This window comes from Camelina sativa, chromosome 3 (genome assembly GCF_030686135.1).
Source record: "Camelina sativa cultivar CO46 ecotype springtype chromosome 3, ASM3068613v1".
Classification (NCBI taxonomy): domain Eukaryota; kingdom Viridiplantae; phylum Streptophyta; class Magnoliopsida; order Brassicales; family Brassicaceae; genus Camelina; species Camelina sativa.
This window is the reverse complement of record NC_141882.1, coordinates 5,240,648-5,259,714: the sequence shown is the minus strand read 5'-3', so window position 1 is coordinate 5,259,714 and position 19,067 is coordinate 5,240,648. Positions and strand designations below refer to the sequence as shown.

Sequence of the window (19,067 nt, the reverse complement as noted above, 5' to 3'; positions counted from 1 at the left end):
CTGAAACCATGAATCTTCTTTGATCCTCCTCGACCATATTTCAAACCATAAGACACGGTTCCACTAAGATAGCGAAGTATCTGCTTCATTATAACACCATGCGAGTGCCGAGGACTCTGCATATACCGACTAGTGACACCAACCGAGAAAGCTAAGTCTGGTCGAGTGTGTAGTAAGTATCTTAAGCATCCCACATTCCTTCTGTAGCTCGTAGGATCTATCTCTTCTTCCTTTTCAGCCTTTGACACGGTAAGTCCAAACTCCATAGGGATCTTTGTTGAATTACATCTTTCTAAGCCAGTTTCTCTTAAAATCCTTGTTGCATAAGCTTCCTGCTTGATTTCGATTCCATCCTCACCTTGATGAACTTCGATGCCCAAATAGTAAGTGAGATTTCCAAGGTCAGACATCTCAAACTTAGATGACATTCCCATCTTGAAATCTTTTATGGCTTTGAGAGTATTTCCTGTTACAAAAAGATCATCAACATAAACTGCAACTATTAGAAGTGATTCTCCATCTGGTTTTCGATAAACAGAGGTCTCCTTTGAACACTTCTTAAACATCATTGCTTTTAAAATCTGATCCAACTTTGTGTTCCATGCTCTTGGAGCTTGTTTCAAACCATACAATGCCTTTGTAAGTTTGTAAACCTTGTGTTCCTTCCCTTTGATTTCAAATCCTTCAGGCTGTTCTACATAAACCTCTTCCTTTAGTTCTCCATGTAGAAACGATGTCTTCACATCTAAATGATGAATCTCCCACCCATGTGAAGCAGCTAAGGCAATTAGTAACCTTATGGTTTCAAGTCGCGCAACCGATGCAAAAACCTCATCAAAATCTATGCCTGATTCTTGCACATATCCTTTTGCTACAAGCCTTGCCTTGTATTTATTGATTGTGCCATCTGCATTTTTCTTGATTTTGAATATCCACTTGAGACCAATCACTTTTGTCTCCATCGGTTTGTCAACTAAAAACCAGGTGTTGTTCTTGTGAATGGATTCGATTTCTTCCTTGCAAGCTTGTATCCACTCTTTTAATCCTTCTGTTTCTCTGAAATTTCTCGGTTCTTCATCAAGAGATAGTAGCAGCTTCTCACATTCTTCCTCAGCTTGAAGAACATAATCATTAAGATATCTTGGCCTAACACTTTGACGATTTGAATGTCGAAGAGCTGGTTGAACAGCTTGACCTGCATTATTCACTCCTTCTCCGTCGTTATGTGCTCCATGATTACCCATGTTATCATCAATCCCCTGTTCTTGATCATCTTCGACATCATCCTCATGATCATTGTTCTCACCATTCTCATCTTGATTGTTGACTATTACATGTCCATCTCATGCATCAATAACTTCTCCCCACCTCATGTGAAACATACCTGGATTCCCACTCGATCCGTTTGTTGTTTCATTCCAGTTCTAGCTTGTATTTTCGTCAAACACTACGTCACGACTTACTACAACTTTCCTTGTTGATGGATTGTACAATCTATAGGCTTTGGATCCTTGCTAGATTCCTAGATGCACTAGAGATTGTGATCTATCATCCAACTTCTTTAAGTTTGTAGCCTCAATTTTTGAATAGGCTCGACAACCAAACACCCTTAGATGCTCTAGGTTTGGTTTCTTCTCTCTCAAGCTCTCGTAGGGAGTTTTGTTCTCAAGAGCTCTCGTTGGTACCCTGTTAATTATGTATGTGGAGTGTCTAACTGCTTTCCCCCAAAAATAATTAGGTACCTTCATTGCCTTGAGAGTGCTCCTTGTCATCTCCATTAGAGTGCGATTCCTTCTTTCCATAACTCCATTTTGTTGTGGTGTATATGGTGATGTTAGGTGCCTCTTAATTCCACTAGCCTCACAAAAATCATGAAACTCCTTGGAGGTAAACTCTCCTCCTCTATCAATTCTGAGTATCATGATTTGCTTCCCTAGATCCTTCTCCACTAGATTTTTAAAAGCTTTGAACATGCTAAAAGCATCACTCTTCTCCTTCATCAAGATTGACCACATATATCTTGAAAAATCATCAACTATAACAAAGACATATCTGTTATGAGCGATGGTTGGTGGTGTAATCGGACCACAAAGATCAGCATGTAAGAGTTCTAGTGGCTTGGAAGCTCGAAACATGGTTTTCTGCGGAAAACTTTGACGAGCCTGTTTTCCCACTAAGCATGATTCACATATACGATTCTCATCACTGATTTTAGGCAACCCTTGAACCATATCTTGTTGTGAAATAGTTTTAATTGTTTTAAAACTTATATGTCCTAGTCGTGCATGCCACTTCTATGTCTCATCTTCAAGTCTTCAGCTTAGGCACATAGGCTTACCAATTTTCAGATTTATTTTGTAAAGCCTGTTCTGAGTTCGATTGACTCTTACTAGCAATCTCCCACTTGGATCATGAACCGTCATGTAGTCTTGTCTCATCCTCACATCACAGCCAATTTCCGCAGCCTGTCCTAAACTTAGAATGTTGCTCTTGAGGCTGGGAATGAAATAGATGTTTGTGACCATCCTTTGTTCACTTGTTTTGCCTTGAAACAGAATTGAACATTTTCCTTCTATTTTGACATAAGAGCCATCTCCAAACTTCACCTTGCCTTTTATTTTCTCATATAGTTCTGAAAAATAAGACTTGTTTCCAGTCATGTGGTTGCTTGCTCCATTGTCTAAGTACCAAAGTCCTTCTTACCCTGTTTTGTTTTCGTAAACCTTTTGTATTAGTTTTTCTTCATTCAAGAACACCACCTCGTGCATGTAGAGTGCTGATTCAGCATCGTCTTCCTCTACTTTATGTGATTCTTGTGTTCTTTGAACTCTCTCGGGACAATTAGAGGCATAGTGCCCAGCCTTATCACACCAAAAACAGATAATCTTTGAGACGTCCTTCTTCTTCTTATCTTGTGTTTGATTCGGCGATCGATCTTGTGGGTTAAAACGTCCTCTGCCTCCACGTCCTCTGTTTCCGCGTCCTCCGCCTTGTTGAGCTCCAAAATCTTGTTGATAAGAGTTAGCATATAGTAGATTTCCTTGTGTGTCTCCATTGCTATCTTCACCAAGGATTCTTTCTTCATAAGCTTTCAATCTTCCAACAATATCTTGATAACCTGTAGTATTTAGATCCAACACTTGCTCGAGAGACGCTATGATTTGGATGAACTTGTGTTTTGGTAAACTGTTGAGAAATTTTTTCACCAGCTTGGATTACTCAATAGTTTGTCCGAGTGCAGCAGATTTAGATGCAATCTCCGATAGCTTTCCTGCAACGTTATCTACTGTGTCTGATTCTGTCATCCTCAACTTCTCAAAGTCGGACATCAATGTTTGAAGCCTTGCTTCCTTCACACGATTTGCTCCCATGTTCCTTGATTTAATTGCTTCCCAGATTCCTTTGGAAGAGTCATGTTCGCCTACTTGCAAGACAGACTTTCTGGAATAGCTTGAAACAGTAAACCCTTGGCAAGCATATTCTTCTCTGTATCTTCTGATCCTGGTTTGATTGTGTCCCATACCTTGTAAATCCTTAACAAGATCTTCATCTTCATTGACCACACCGTGTAGTTTGAATCGTTTAGCATAGGACATTGAATCGATGGTGGTGACAAATCCTTCAGTCGAGCTGTGCTGTCGTCTCCCATGACTTGGTTACGACGACTATATATATGTTCGTATAATCTTCGTGATGATTTAAGAACTTTTAGGATCGATAACTTAAGAGCTCTACTACCAAAATATAGAAATTAGAACACAACTTGCTTATAAAGAATTGCTCTCTTTATTAATGTTTAGAAAATATATCTCTCAAAACTAAATACTCTTAAGCTCTTAATGTTCTCTCTTACCAATTGTCACAACTCAAACAATTGTATTTATAGAGTTAACACACCTTTGCTAATCCTATTCTCATTAGTACTTAGAACTAGATAACTCATAAGTCTGTCTTTTACTCTTAACCTAACTTGATAAAGATCTCTAAGACTTTAAGAAATGTTGAAGCTTATCCAACAGCGAAAAAGGTGGCGGCACTAGGACGTTAAGATCTAGTTAAGAAATTCAATAAACGACAGAAAGAGTTTGAAATCGCTTTTGAGACAACTAATATTCTTTGTATGTGTTCGACTACAAAACTCCTACAAATATAAATAACTATCTAACAAAAAAAAATCATAATCAATGATCTTTTTAATATCATTGTCGTTTTGACAAAGTTTCCGTAAATGATAAATTAATTATATATATAGCGGCAAACTAAATATATCCGAATTTACATTTAATTAATTATTAAAGTAATATTTTTTTGTTTGTTCTTAATGATGTATTACTAATTAATATAAAGTTATTTCAACTAATTAATATTTATTTTTCAACTGACTAACTTATTTGGACTAAACAAAATAACCGATTTTTTTTATGTGAATCTACTACACGCATCCAAAGTTTACGAGGTTAAATGTGTTCAAGAATTTTTAAGTTTAGTGGTTTGTATTATTTTATATCGTTATTCATCACGATCAGCCAAAAAAAGATAACTAAATGATAAATTATGCATACCAAATGAAAATACGTTGATTCATTTCATGATGAACAAGCATTTATAAAACTTCTCCATACAAAGAAAGTAGTAACCAGTAGGTGTTTTACACAACATACACAATTTATCACACATTTATAAATAAAATAAAAAGAGTAGTTCTTGTAAACTCTTAGGCAAAACGTAGCAAAACGAAAGAGAAGAAGACAAAAAGCATACATACATGAATTAAAACAAACAAAAAAAGACCATAAATTTATCAAGTTTGGGGATGAGTTGAGGCCCGACCTCTTTCACTAACGCTGGTTTCCGCGAATTTCTGGCTTGCGAGATGTAAGTTTTTAGCCTTCTCTTTAGAACTCCACTCGGCGAGGTAGTAGTCTTCTTCAGTCACGTTTTTCGAAGAAGGTCCACAAAACATGCCTCCCCATTGCGGAAAGTAAATAAAGCATATTGGTAACGAACACGCAATTGACATTATCCCCATTAGAGTTATACCCGTTTCTCTCGAGTATGTTGATCCTTTGAAAAATATCAACTGAGTTAAGACCGCGCCTACATTGCCTCCCGCACCAGTCATTCCCGATATCACCCCAAGAGATCTACATATAAACAAAAAAAAAACAAACAATTTAATACCAAACTATGTATACAATGATCAAAATGTACGTACGACGAGAGCACTTTACCTTCTGGAAATAAATGGAACAACTCCAAAGGTAAGTCCACAAGCGGCTTGGACGAATACAGAGAAGATGAGCATAACAACTATAGACCATGTCAATGAATGAATTTGGCCAAGAAATGCGCACAACACACCTCCTAGTGTTTGCACAATCCACCAAGCCCACAACCTTCCTCTCATCCCAAACCGTCTCGCCATTAGGTCAGAGAAAATTCCTCCTCCAGGCCTAGCGAAAAAGTTGGCCAGACCAAAACTGGCTGCTATAATCCCAGCTGTCTGGAGATTTAAATGGAACCTATCGAAGAAATATTCTGCGATGATGTTGTCAATCGTAAGCTCCACACCAAAACAATAGCCATATGCTAATGCTGTTATCCATCCCCTATAGTTGCTGATGCCATTACTGATCACTTTCCCCACATCATCTTTCTCCCTCTCTCCAGATTTGTGCATCGCCCAATAATCTCCATCAGGAAGATCCTTTTCAAAAATTTCAAGAACACAATTAAGATTATTATAACAGTAATGGTCCGTATCATACAGTACTACTATATGAACGGAATAAATTCAAACCGGTATCTTTAAACCGGTTTTTTTTTAGAGAAATATAATCGAATCGGTTTCATTTATACATACGTATATACAGTACTAATAATAAAGGTAGTTTTATAATAGTTTCAATTATATTATTTCAAAAGTAATAATATACTACCAAGTCGATTTAAACAATACCAAACAAAACGGTAATAAATTATCAAAACCGGATAAATTGAATAAAACCAAAACAACCAAACCGGTGAGAGTGTGTTTGTTTTTGTACCTGACCGAACAAGAGAACGGCGAAAGCAGAGAGAGTCTGAAACAGACCAGGGATGAAGAAAGCGATCCTCCACGCCGTGAACTTGGTGGCTCCCATTCTCCGAATCAACGAGAACACGATGGGCATGATCAGCTGTGTCGCTCCTCCTCCGAGGTTTCCCCACCCGGCGGCGATTCCGTTAGCCGAGCCCACGACTGGACCAGAGAACATAGAGCTCATCCAGAACTGTGTCGAGACGAAAGTGGCCAAAGAGAATCCGGCAAAGAACCTCACCATGATAAACCCGATCGGAGACTTTATCCCGGCGGTGAAATAGACGGCGGGAGCGGTGGAGAGTGTCAAAGCGGCGGAGGCGAGACGTGGACCGAATAGGTCACAAGCCGTGCCCATGACGATACGTGCGAAAACAGAGCCGGAGACAGAGGCTATCCCGGCGTTACCGATGTCGGTTGCGGTGAGGTTAAGGTTTTCACGGATGATAGGGAGGAGAGGTGGAGCTGCGAAAGTGGAGACGAAGCAGCAGAAGAACTGAAACCATGAGAGATGGAAAGCTCTCATGTGAGGTTTAGCCACTGAGAAGAGTCTGAAAGTTGTTGATTTGTTCTCGGCGTCCACCGGAAGTGCAAACCTCCGAGTTGCGGTGGTGGTGGTTCCAGCTTCTCCTCCTTTGCCTTCGACCTCCATTTTTTCGTAAGCTTTGGGAAAATTTTGGGTTTAGGGTTTAAGGAATGAGGAATCTCAGGTTTGAGGGTTATGAGTTTATATAGAGGAGGAGAGTGTTTAAGGCTCTGACTTTATCATGGATGTGTTCGTTCTTGTGAAGTGTGATGTAATCAATTTTTTGGATGATATATTCTTCTGATCATAAGAAAAATATTTAAATCACTAAGGTTTTATTATGCAAATGCAATGAATTTTAGGTTTTGATTGTTTAGGACGACTAATGATCAAAAGAGTACTCAAATATCGTTTGGTATGGTATTGAGTTAATTTTAATTTTAATTTAGTATAATTTTTTAGTTCTCCAATTTTTGTTTTGTTTATATGTTGACATTAAATTTTATTATAACCAAGTTAAAAGTGTATTTTAGTTTTAAGATCGAGAGTTATACTCATTTAATATCAAATCGATTTGGATGGTTTGGTAAAGACCCATCCCTAGTTTCAATTAGAAGGATAGTCCCTTGAGGGACAGTAAACACTCCATTTTTTTTTGTTTTTGGGTTGTGAATGGTGAACCACCACGATATTAAGTTCGAGTTAGATCTTTTTTTTTTTTTTTTTTTTTTGACAACAGTTCGAGTTAGATCTTTGGGTTATGAATTTAGATATATGGGTTGTGGATTTAGGTTTTTGGATTTGGATGATTTTCTTTTGTTTTTCTTTTGAGGTTTATCTATGTTAAACACTCCATTTGTTGTTGTTGTGAATGTTGGAGCACTATGACATTAAGATCTAGTTAAGAATTTCAATAAACGACAAAAAAGAGTCTCAAATCGATTTTGCGACAATTAATACTCTTTGCATGTGTTCGACTACAAACCCCTTACAGATATAAATAACTATCTAACAAAAAAAACTCATAATCAATGACCATGATCTTTTTAATGTCAATGTCGTTTTGACAAATTTTACACGACTGAAAAAGTAATTATATATATAGTATTAAACTAGATATATCCGAAATTACATTTAAATACTAAACTAAAAAAGTAAATAAATTTAAATAACATTTATTTTCTAAAAACATATCATCCCCAAATGCATGCAATATTGTATTTGCATAAGATGCAATAAATTAACTACTATAATGTATTCCCTTCGTTTCAAAATATAAGATATTTTAACTAAAACACGCAGATTAAGAAGTTTTTACTTTTAACAAGTTCAACCAATCAGAAACAATACTGCATAATATAAAATACTAAACTAATCTAAAAGTTGCATAAAAACTTGAAAACATCTTATATTATGAAACAACAAACTTTTCTAAAACATCTTATATTTTGAAATGGAGGGAGTAGTAGTTATTTTATTTTTGTTATTAATTACTATCAAAAACTCATAAATAGTGGTAACTTCAAATTTTCAAAAAAAATTTTGGTATACTAATTACTTTAAATCTTACAATAACTATTAGAATTCAATACAGTAGTTGCTGTACTTTTTGTTATTAATATTAGTTCTCGAAGTCAATTCTTGAGACTCGGGGAACAGTTGGAACTTTTGGGCTCCTTAACCATGGCAAAGGTAAAGTCTTCGAAGCATTAACTTGGGCAAAGTCTTACTCTTTTTTTCTTTTCTTTTTTTTTTTTTCTTTTGTGTGTTTCTTGGAACAAAACTTCTCAACTTGTTGATTCTTTAAACTCTTTGTTTATCTATATATCTCTTCTATGAAATGATTGTTTAAAAAAAACAAAAAAAAAATCAAAATGGAGGATTAACAAAACCATAATCTTCTAAATATTTATTTTTTACCTTTTTCTAATAATCTTTTTCTAAAACTCACACAATTGATAGAATATAAAAAGACAATTTAAGAAAAAATCATATTTAAAATATTTATTTATAGAGTAGCTTAACATAAAATGACTCTTCATTGATTTCATAATTTACTTTTTCTTCAAAAATGTTAGTATGTGTACTATTCGTTAAAGACATAAAGTTGCATAGTCATCAAACTCAAAATAAGAGATCTCATATTGAAAAATAAGTTCAATGAATATCCAACTTAAACATTAAGTTTTTATGATTTTATCTATTGTAGATAGTGACATTTTGAAAGAAAAAAACAAAATTTATGAGATCAGTAAAGAGTCGTTTTATGTTAAATGTTTCTTGAAAAATGAAAATTTTAGATATGATTTCGTCTTAGATTGTCTTTTTTTACATTCAATTAATTGTGTGAGCTTTTGAAAATTATAGAGAAAAATAAATAAATTCAGGATGATATATTGAATTTTATAACAATGAAATACATATATACTACAATTAACACTTCAACGAAATAATAATTGTTAATATCTTTGGAATACTATGTTTATTATTATTTTCATAAATTATTACTAGATTTGTGATGATTGTATTCATTTTGATGGATACATAATTTTTTTTTAATATCTTTTAGTCTTTTAATTGTTGAAATTATGTTATGTTTTTATCATCAAGTTTTTTGTAAAGGTAATTCCCATAGTCAAAAAAAAAATCTTTCAGATATCAAATTAAGTATCTCCTAAGTGCACAACTGCACATGAAAATGACGTTTATACAATTGTAATGTGTCATAAATACTATAAGTCGTTTGGATAGATTTGGAGTGTTCATTGCATCACTCAATTTCAAGTTATCTTAAATGTTTTTGTTTATTTATTTTGGAGGAGGTGATATTATATCTCAACCTCTTGAGAATGTTTTTACTTTTTACCTTTTATAGATCTTAACATATTATTTCCTTATTAGTGGGTTTTATTTTCTTGAGTTTAGAAACTTGTTCGAACACAAACCATAAGAATAATTTAAAATATTATAGAAGTAAGCCGTTTTTTTGGACGAAGAGAAATCAATTTGGAATTGTTAATTTAAGTTTAGTTTTGAAGAATATTCTGTAGGTCCCTGAAACTGAGGACTTTTGTAATACAAATATGTGGAATCTTGGGATCGAAGACTTTTGTTTAGCATCTCCTTCACCTCTGGACCTCGTTGGAATCCTATGAAACTATAATTTCGAGAAAGATTCTCTCCTTCTATTTTCTTTTGACATTTCAACAATTATCCTTGTATACAAAATATGACATCAGTGAAACCTCATCAAAATCTTGTTTTCTCTCTATAGCAGTTAAGTAATTAAAAAGAGACAATAAATTTGAAGCAGGACCAAATTTCATTTTACCTTTTGTAATTCTAACTTTCTTCTGTCGACAAGAGTTTCTTTAAAAGCTTTTAGTAACCTAAAATAGAAGTTGTAACCTTATCGTTTTTATTGCGTAAAATACCAAGCAGAATCACATACTAATTCCTTTGAACTTTGTAGGTATTATAAAACTGAATATCTAAAATTTTACAGTGATTAACTATGGTTGAAATCAGAGTGGTTTTTGTTTACAATATAATGTCACGCTATACTAATAATTAAAATTGATTCTTTATTAGAACAAACTCCTGACGTGAATGTACGGACGGTACTTTGCGATGGTGAAAAGAGTTTACTTCTATCAAAATGACTTTAGTATTACATCTTGCATGATTAATGATGTTTCGACCAACTATATTATTTCTATTATTTCTCAGCTGCATATTCCAAAAGTCGTCTAAATTAGTTTTTAAATCAACTATCTGAATCTCTCGAGGGTATAAAAACAAGTTATCAATAAAAACGTAGTTTGTATAACTATTAAAATCATAAGTAAAACCTGGCTGCACGATTGAACCAGAAGAATGAATAAATAAAACTTCCATAAGCTCGTAGTATCATTCCACTTGACAATGAAGTGATATAGACATGAACCAAACCATGGATCCCCATTGGTCAAATCGAATGTGGACTATTCTTATTCGACATGAATTTATAATTCTTGACCATTAGTCTCAGACACTTTCTTCACGACATGTTGTCCTACGGATGGAGCCCCCAACCCAAGGCCGGTTTAGTTTATGCATATGAAGAATTCAATGTCGACTCTCGTTGGTTTATAAAATTATTGCACACTTAAATAATAATTACAGAAAGATTTGTGAGTTTGACTCACCAACTTTACCTAGAAAACTTGAAAAAATATTTGGCAATCATTTCTTAAAGCTTATGAAACTTTTCGAATTGGATAACCTATACAATTAACTTTTTTAGTTCACACTGTATATTTTTAATTCAATGTATTAGACAATTTGGAATACATAAAATTGAATATACATTTTTTTTATTAATGGAATGTTGATGAGGTTGATCATGGTTCAATTTATAAAGTTTTTAATGAAACAAATATAGTAACAATACATATACAGAATGTGGAAAAGAATCAGAATCAAATTTTCGTTGATTAACAGAAAAAACAAAAAAAAACAAACTAGAATGGACAAAGAAAGAGGTCGAGAGATTGTTCTCGTTGACTTAATTAAGATTACGCGGACTGAATTACACTTAGAGAAAAGAAAAGTAAGCTCCAAAATGTAGCAGTGGCTTAGTTGGAGAAAGAATTGTCCTTGTCTCGAGTCTCGACGACCCTTCTCCCACTCCTTTATATCTTCGTTCGTCTATAAATGCGAGAGTGTAATGCATCCAACTCGATACCATCATTAATCTCGTCATATAGTACTGAGGATTGACCATGTCCATATGATAATTGGATGACATAACGTCAGTAGGCTTGGTGAAATGATGGCTTCCGAAGTAAGTAACACGTCTCAATATGTATTGTACTTGCTCGGCATTTGATTGGCTTGTTGTTGTTATTAGCTTACCGGGGAACCTTGGGTACTGAATGGGCCTTTTGAGAATACAATCGTTTCCTAATGGGCCTTTAACAGCCTGCCACAGTGTTCTCAAAAAATATAATTGGGCAATTTTGGCAAGTGCCTGTAGATGTTGCTTGGGTGTAATTTAGACTTAATTAATGTTTTGTGACACTAACTCTTTCTAATAATACCTGTAAGTAATTGTAGTATTGTCTGCTGTAGTACACAAGTACTTGGTTGGATTGTCGGATTACAAATCCTAAATATCCTACTTATGTCTTTAATAGTCAACATGCAACTAATCTTGAAAGCATTAATCTCATCGATTCCGAATGTTGCATTTTGTGAATAAATTATTAATTAACATTATTAGCAATTTTATACAAATATTTAATGTAACGTATTGTTTTTTTTTTTTCCCTTTCCGACTTTTTTTTTATTTTTATTTTCTTTCTTTCCGACTTTTTTTTTGAAAATTTTAACTGATATATCGAATTGAATCCAACCGAGGGAGAAAAAGAGAAGAAGTAACTCTGATTGGATTCTTAAAAAAAAAAAGAATTAAATTGTTTTTTTTTTCCTTTTTAATTTTACTTTTTTTTTTTCTTTCTCAAAACATAAAAAATAATAAAAATTATTCCGAAGAGTCATCTCAAGAGTGGAAGAAGGAGAAGGGAGACGAGACGAGACGAGACGAGAGAGAGTGGAATGCAAAAAAGAAAGAATTGAATGGAGTTACAGAGGAAAGTAGCAGAAGCAATACATGTATTGAATCACGATCCTGAATCATCCAACAGAGTTGCCGCTAATCAATGGCTTGTTCAATTCCAGCTCACTCCCGCTGCTTGGGATGTCTCCACTTCTCTCCTCACTTCCCCGATTGTTTCTCTTTTCGACCTCCAATTCTTCGCCGCCCAAATTCTCCGTCGAAAGGTTTACAACTTTTCCCGCAGATTCAAAAAAAAAACCCCTTCTTTTGTTTTTAACCCCTCTTTTTTATGTGTGTGTGTGTTTGGGTTTTCAGATTCAGAACGAAGCCTCGAATCTTCAATCAACTGCTAAAGATGCTCTTCTCAATGCTCTTCTTCTTGCTGCTAAGATATACAGCTCCGGTGTTCCTCAGGTATATTAATTGTTTTTGTGTTTGCTCCGGCGATAGGAATGAAAACGATTTGTTTTGTTTATGTGTGTGTTTTTTGGAATTGTGGTTGGGGGAATTGCAGCTATTGACGCAGATATGTTTAGCTCTCTCGGCGCTTCTTCTTCACGCGGATCCTTATTCAAAGCCCTTTGATAAGTTAATGTTTGCACTTCAGACTCTTCAAGCTCATGATGATGGTAATGTCGTCTTGCTTGAGCTTCTCACTGTCTTACCTGAAGAGATATCTGACACTCGCCATTTCTCTCATCAATCTGATCTTCGTCACGAGGTTTTTTGTTCCCTTCTCCTTTCTTTCTTTTCTCAAAGTTTGTGTGTGTGTGTGTGTGTTTTTTTATCCTTGTTTTACTTGACCTCGCTTTTTGAACCTCGCTATGTAACAGCTTCTCTCGCATACTTCCATGGTTCTTGATTTCTTACTCCAGCAGTCTGAGAAGCAATTTGTCTCCCCTCATTATCCGCATGACAACAACCGTAAAATACTTCGTTGCTTACTGAGTTGGGTATGTTGTTTTATTTTTTTCATGTAGACCTCGTGTTGTAGTTTTTACTGGATTTCATGTTGATGTCTTTCCTCATTTTGTTAGGTCCGTGCTGGATGTTTCTCTGAGATTCCACAAGGCGCAGTGCCTTCACATCCCCTTCTTAACTATGTATTCAATGCCCTGCAGGTGACTTTTCTTTGTGGTGTATTCAGTTTACATTACTCACTTTTCTACAAACTGCCTTTTGGATTCTTATTTCTCTGTGTTCCATAGGGTACTACTTTTGATCTCGCCATTGAGGTGCTTGTTGAACTTGTTTCTCGGCATGAGGTATGTTTGAACTACATTGTATTGACATTTTTTATTTGTATATTCTGCTCTGATTTGTTCATACGTTATGGCTATCTGTTGCATAGGGTTTAGTATCAATGTATTGTCTTATAGTGTAATAGCAAAAGCTTACATATTATCTTATAGTTCAATAGCAAAAGTGTATGTGTCTAGGTTTTCTAAGCTTTGACTTGTTTTCTTCTTGCAGGATCTTCCTCAGGTTTTATTGTACAAAGTACAGTTTCTAAGAGATACACTTCTAAAACCAGCTCTTATAAATGCTGATCTTAAAATTGTCTCTGGCCTGGCATGCTTGATGTCTGAAATCGGACAAGCTGTGAGTTCGAGTTCCATTTTATCTCATCATGAGTGTTAAATAATGTTGTGACGTTAGTACTCTTCACTTAACTTTATTATTTTGATTTGTTTCGAGGCTTACGTCAGTTTGCAATATGTTTCAGGCACCAGGTTTGATAGTTGAAGCAAGTTCTGAAGCACTTATTCTGACTGATGCGATTTTGAGGTGAGTAGTAGGTCTTCATTGCTTGTTTGCGTGCGTATTTAGTTATCTTTTCCACGTTACTCTTCTTTACTGTCCATCAATTATATTTTCAGCTGCGTGTCATTTCCAAGTGAAGACTGGGAGATTGCAGACTCAACTGTACAGTTTTGGTATTATTTTGGTCTTATTAAGCTTCTTTACAACCATATGGCTGTTCTTTGCTCTCAGACTTGTTTTTTCTTTTTCGTAGGTCAACTTTTGCAACATATATACTTAGCCTAGGTGGAAACAGACAGAATGACAGAAATCGTGTGAAAGATATATTTCTACCAGTTTTCTCAGCTTTAGTTGATGCTCTTGTGCTCCGCGCTCAGGTTACATCTTGGCAACTTTCTTAAGTTCAGTTTTCATATATCTAGAAGTACTATCATATCAGTTGTAGAACCAGAATACCTTGAAATAAAACAAATTATAATGTACGATTCTGTTAACCTAGAATTCTCTCCTTAATATTATATTCTTTATGGTTAAGTTTGGTCAACCAATAAGGTTTTGGTGGAAACTATTTTCCAATTCACAGTTTTGAAACTTTTAGGCTTGTCATTCACAGTTTCTTGCATCTCTGTCTTACCTTTCTTCTTTTTACCACATTTCACTCACTGTATCAACCTAATATTGATTTTCTAGCTTTGTCATTTCCTAAATGTTCATAAGTCCATGAATTGTTGCACATGTGCTTGCTTTTTTGTGCTTCTAAAATTCCTTAGCGATCTATCTTCAGGTTGATGAGTTTACCTCCAGTGATGAGGGTCCAGGACTTGATCTTCCCGATGGCCTTTTGCATTTTAGAAATAATCTGCTTGAGCTCTTGGTTGATATTTGTCAGCTACTCCACCCTACAACATTTGTGAGTAAGGTGTGCCAATTGACAATTCAGATTCAGTTTTTAAGTCAGTATTGGCTACACCACTAATTTGTATTATGCTGTGGGTTTGTGTAAGAGGAATATTTACCTTAAATTTTTATGTTTTTTTGGACTGTGTCACTTTGAAAACGGCTTCTTTGTTCTATTATTTTTAACCTTTTCCTGCTGATATACCTGTAGCTATTTTTTGGTGGTCTGCCTTCTTCAAATGTTTCGATGCCCTTGAGGGAGGTTGAGGCGAAATTGTTTGCTCTTCATGCGGTGAGCAACCTTGACCTCTTTTCTTTAAATCAAATTGTTTCATTTTAAGTTTCTGGTTTCAGAACAACCCAGAGAAGGTTGGGATCAAATTGTATGGGTTCTCTACTGCTAATTGTCCCGTCTCTCTGTTATTTATCCATCCATTATTTTTTTTGGGAGATTGGTGATGTTAGGCTGTTAGCTTTAGTCTTGGCAGTTTTCTGGAGTTGCATTTTCTATTGTCAATCCCTATCTTTTACTAAATGATTCTATTGATTCAGGTTTCTGAAATTATCTTGCAAGAGGGAGAGGCTTTTGATTTTTCACTGATCATGCAATTGGTTTCTGCATTCTCCGCTAGGCCATCTAGTGAGCTCAAGGGGTTTATATGTGTTGTATGTCAGTTCATACCCTTGCCTTACTAACAATTTTTTTTGTAATGTTTATGCAATCAACATTTGACAAGAATCATCTTTTAGGTATACAGATCACTGGCAGATGTTGTTGGCTCTTATTCAAGATGGATCTCTGTTTTTCCAAGTAACGCCAGACCCTTGCTGTAAGTATACTTTCTTTAATGACCGTTAAATAACATATTTGTCATATGAGCTTCAAACTGTTTATTTCTTTTTTCTTTGTTTTCTGCTTGGTATTTTTCAGTCTTGTAGAAGGTGTATGTTTATATCTTATAACATCAATATGTCTGATCATCTAATGGTCTTTCTACTTTTAGATTATTTCTTGCGGGAGGAATTTCTGAACCTATTTGTTCACATGCTTGTGCTTCTGCTCTGCGTAAAATTTGCGAAGATGCTCCAGCTGTAATCCAGGAAACCTCAAATTTGGATATCTTAATGAGGATAGGAGAGGTATCAACATCATCTGACCATTCCGTTAACTGTTAAAACAAACTCAAATTACACTGATATTATATTGCGTCTCTTGAATTGTTTTTATTTTTACCTTTCTTAGTGTTTGGAGCAGTGGAATTTGGCCTTGGAAGATGAGGAAGAAGTCATAACCGCTATCACTGTCATCCTTGGCTCTGTTTCTAACAAAGAACTACAAAATAAATTATTGACTCAATTGCTTTCGTCAAGTTATGAAGTTCTTTCAAAACTAGTAAGTGTTTATATTGTTTAGTTAGAAAGAGATATACTTCAAGGCTCTTCTTATCTTTCTTGTTCCTGAACTAGTAGTTCGTTTTTTTTTGCTCTCTATTAATGGAAAAAGAATCAGCTAATTGTCCACATCTCTGAGGCCACTATTCAACATTTTACTCTTAACTGTGACTAGAAGAACACTAAGTAGATAGACGTGCTATCTGGAAAATGATCTTTTCTTTTCTCTTTCATTTTCTATTGTTTCCGTGCTTTTCCAATCAAATGCCTTCCCCAATGATATGACAGATTGATGCTCTTCTGAGATAGAATTTAGACTAATACCTTTGTGGTTTTAGGTAGATGTAGACGTTGAGTCTTCTGGTAGACAGAGTCCAGCCACTTACACGCGAATGCTGAGCTCTGTGACAAGAGGTCTTTACAGGTCTGCTTCTGTGACTGCTGTATTTACGATCTAGCTTACTTGTGGCGTAATCTAGAAGTTTTTGGTGACCTGTTTGCGGTGTCGAGACTTCAAGTCATCTATGAAAAGATTGTTACAGTTTTACGTTACATATATTTCCCTGATCATCTGCGTTAGATAGATTTGGTAACTCTGAACAAAGTATCCGTGATCTTTAGTAGCTTGCACTCTGGTAGTTTTTGTTATATGGTGTACAAAACTTTGGTAAGTATATTATATTGATTAGTTTGCTCTTAACTTGTTTCGTGATTTAGGATTGGAACTGTATTCAGTCACCTTGCGACGTCTCTGTCATCTGTCCCTGTGGCTGATGGTCCTATCCTTTCTTTGTTGACCGTTTTCTGGCCCATTTTGGAGAAGCTATTTAGGTCTGAACACATGGAGAGTGGTAGTTTAGCTGCAGCAGCATGTCGTGCTCTTTCAGTTGCAGTCCAGTCGTCAGGTTTCAAACTTCTCATCTCTCTATTCTATGACGCTACATTCATCTTGGCATGCCTTTATAGCCTGGAACAATTCGTTATTCCATGTCGTCCTTTATATTAGTTCAGAATATCTACCAATTGTTTTTTGCTTTCATACCCTAAGAGTATGACTATGCATATGATTTTGGGACCATTATGGCTCCAAATAAAGCCATTTCGATATTTTCATTTGCATTAGCAGGTTTTACTGACATTTTAACACCTTAAGATTTGCATTATTTACAGGTGAGCACTTTATGCTGCTACTACCTAGTGTACTGGACTGTCTATCGAGAAACTTTCTGTCATTTCAAAGCCAAGAATGTTACATAAGAACAGGTGAGGGTTTTTTGAAGGAGAAAAATTTCTTAAGAGGCTAGTTTTAATCTTTAGTAACATCTGTTATTGGCTAGCTTAAATAAACTGTACCCTAGGTTAATTAGTTGATCAGCCAGTTCTCTAAAGTATGCATTTTCCCATACTTTTTATCAGCCTGTGTAATCGCCGAAGAATTTTGTCATAAGGAGGAATATGGGTCCTTGTTTATCACTACGTTTGAGAGATTTACACAAGCATCATCATTGATGGGCATAAATTCATCATATATATGCGACCAAGAACCCGATTTGGTGGAAGCATATGTGAATTTCGCATCGGCATTGATCCGCGGTTGTCATAAGGTTTTGCAACCACTCTTTGCTCGTTGAAGTAAATAACTTTCAATTTCATATCTTTTTAAAAGGAGTTTTGAGGTGAAGGTTTGGTTTTATTTCTTTTGATGACACAGGAATTGTTGGGTACGTCTGGAACACTACTTGAGATTTCTTTCCACAAAGCGGCTATTTGCTGTACAGCTATGCACCGAGGTGCTGCTTTAGCTGCAATGTCATACTTATCAGGTAAGTTTGCAGTTATTTACTATTGGCATTAACTTTGGGTCGTAAGCATACTGCTAACACTGTGTTTTCGAATTTCTATAGGTTTCTTGGAGGTTTCGCTTTCATCCATGATCGAAACTGTGAATTGCATATCGGAAGGATCATTCAGCGTGGTCTCTGTCCAGGTTGTATCTCACTGCGGAGAGGGACTTTTGTCTAATTTGGTCTATGCTCTACTTGGAGTTGCAGCTATGTCAAGGGTAAATATTTTGAGTATAATCGTTCAAGCAAAAGCAATGATGGATTTGGGATCTTTGATTCACCTTTTCGGTTCTGTTTTTGTTATAGGTCCAAAAGTGTTCGACGATACTGCAACAGTTAGCTGCAATCTGCAGTTTATGTGAGAGGACTTCATGGAAAGGAATGTTGTGTTGGAAATCCCTTCAAGGATGGCTAAACTCTGCGGTTTCTCTCTTTCTCTACCTCTCTCGTGACCACATTAAGACCGAACCGCACCTCTGTTTTGTTTGGTCTGATGACTTTTTTCTTTTATGTATACAGGTTTGGGCACTCCCGAGTGAGTATCTAAAGCAAGGAGAAGCAGAGAGCATAGTGAGGGAATGGTCAGAAGCTCTGGGGGGCGCAGGGATTGATTACCTTGAGAACAAAAGCTGCAATTTTGGAAACAATAACAGTCAAGTAGGAGGACATATGCAAGGGAAACATGGTCGAGCATTGAAGCGATTAGTGAGAGATTTTGCTGATTCTCATCGAAACGATCCGAATCTAAACATCATTTGAATCAATAATCTTCTTCTGTCTTGTTCATTTTATTGTGTTGCCTTAATAATGAGGGCAATGCATCTTCTTCTTCATTTCTCTGGCAATGCTCTGATTCTAATGTACAGGAGGGCAAGAAAACCTCATGAAGAATCGTTAGCCATCTCTTTTAGATTCATCTGATGAGAAGAATAATATTTAATATATACACCCCATTGTTAACATTTT

At 35.5% G+C, this 19,067-nt stretch overlaps 3 protein-coding genes across 17 annotated transcripts; 1 reads left to right on the top strand and 2 right to left on the bottom strand.

The window, feature by feature from the left end:
• Positions 1–1,514: 1,514 nt before the first annotated feature.
• LOC147946603 (uncharacterized) lies at positions 1,515–3,596 on the bottom strand. The gene is made up of 4 exons (XM_087497169.1): positions 3,220–3,596; positions 2,704–3,096; positions 2,391–2,496; positions 1,515–2,162 (listed from the first exon to the last, which is right to left on the bottom strand). Exons 1-4 carry the CDS (start codon positions 3,594–3,596, stop codon positions 1,515–1,517), a joined length of 1,524 nt encoding a protein of 507 aa, XP_087353295.1.
• A 970-nt stretch (positions 3,597–4,566) lies between these two features.
• On the bottom strand, positions 4,567–6,871 carry LOC104771885 (high affinity nitrate transporter 2.5-like). Its single transcript, XM_010496494.3, has 3 exons — positions 6,048–6,871; positions 5,232–5,707; positions 4,567–5,144 (listed from the first exon to the last, which is right to left on the bottom strand). Exons 1-3 carry the CDS (start codon positions 6,729–6,731, stop codon positions 4,802–4,804), a joined length of 1,503 nt encoding a protein of 500 aa, XP_010494796.2. The 5' UTR covers positions 6,732–6,871; the 3' UTR covers positions 4,567–4,801.
• A 4,455-nt stretch (positions 6,872–11,326) lies between these two features.
• On the top strand, positions 11,327–19,063 carry LOC104771869 (transportin MOS14). 15 transcript variants are annotated; one of them, XM_010496475.3, is made up of 24 exons: positions 11,327–12,428; positions 12,520–12,618; positions 12,719–12,925; positions 13,038–13,157; positions 13,242–13,325; positions 13,413–13,469; positions 13,678–13,806; positions 13,931–13,992; positions 14,085–14,141; positions 14,222–14,345; positions 14,753–14,887; positions 15,077–15,157; positions 15,418–15,531; positions 15,616–15,695; positions 15,870–16,005; positions 16,109–16,258; positions 16,596–16,681; positions 16,975–17,162; positions 17,428–17,520; positions 17,674–17,861; positions 17,969–18,080; positions 18,162–18,319; positions 18,408–18,524; positions 18,621–19,063. In XM_010496475.3, the coding sequence occupies exons 1-24, from the start codon at positions 12,225–12,227 to the stop codon at positions 18,858–18,860; spliced, it is 3,021 nt and encodes a 1,006-aa protein (XP_010494777.1). In that variant the 5' UTR covers positions 11,327–12,224; the 3' UTR covers positions 18,861–19,063. The 15 variants fall into 15 exon arrangements, 2 of the variants coding, with proteins under 2 accessions (XP_010494777.1, XP_010494786.1); XR_015595207.1 differs by having other exon boundaries at positions 12,012–12,428; positions 15,624–15,695; XM_010496484.3 differs by having other exon boundaries at positions 12,014–12,428; positions 14,753–14,878.
• Positions 19,064–19,067: the final 4 nt, after the last annotated feature.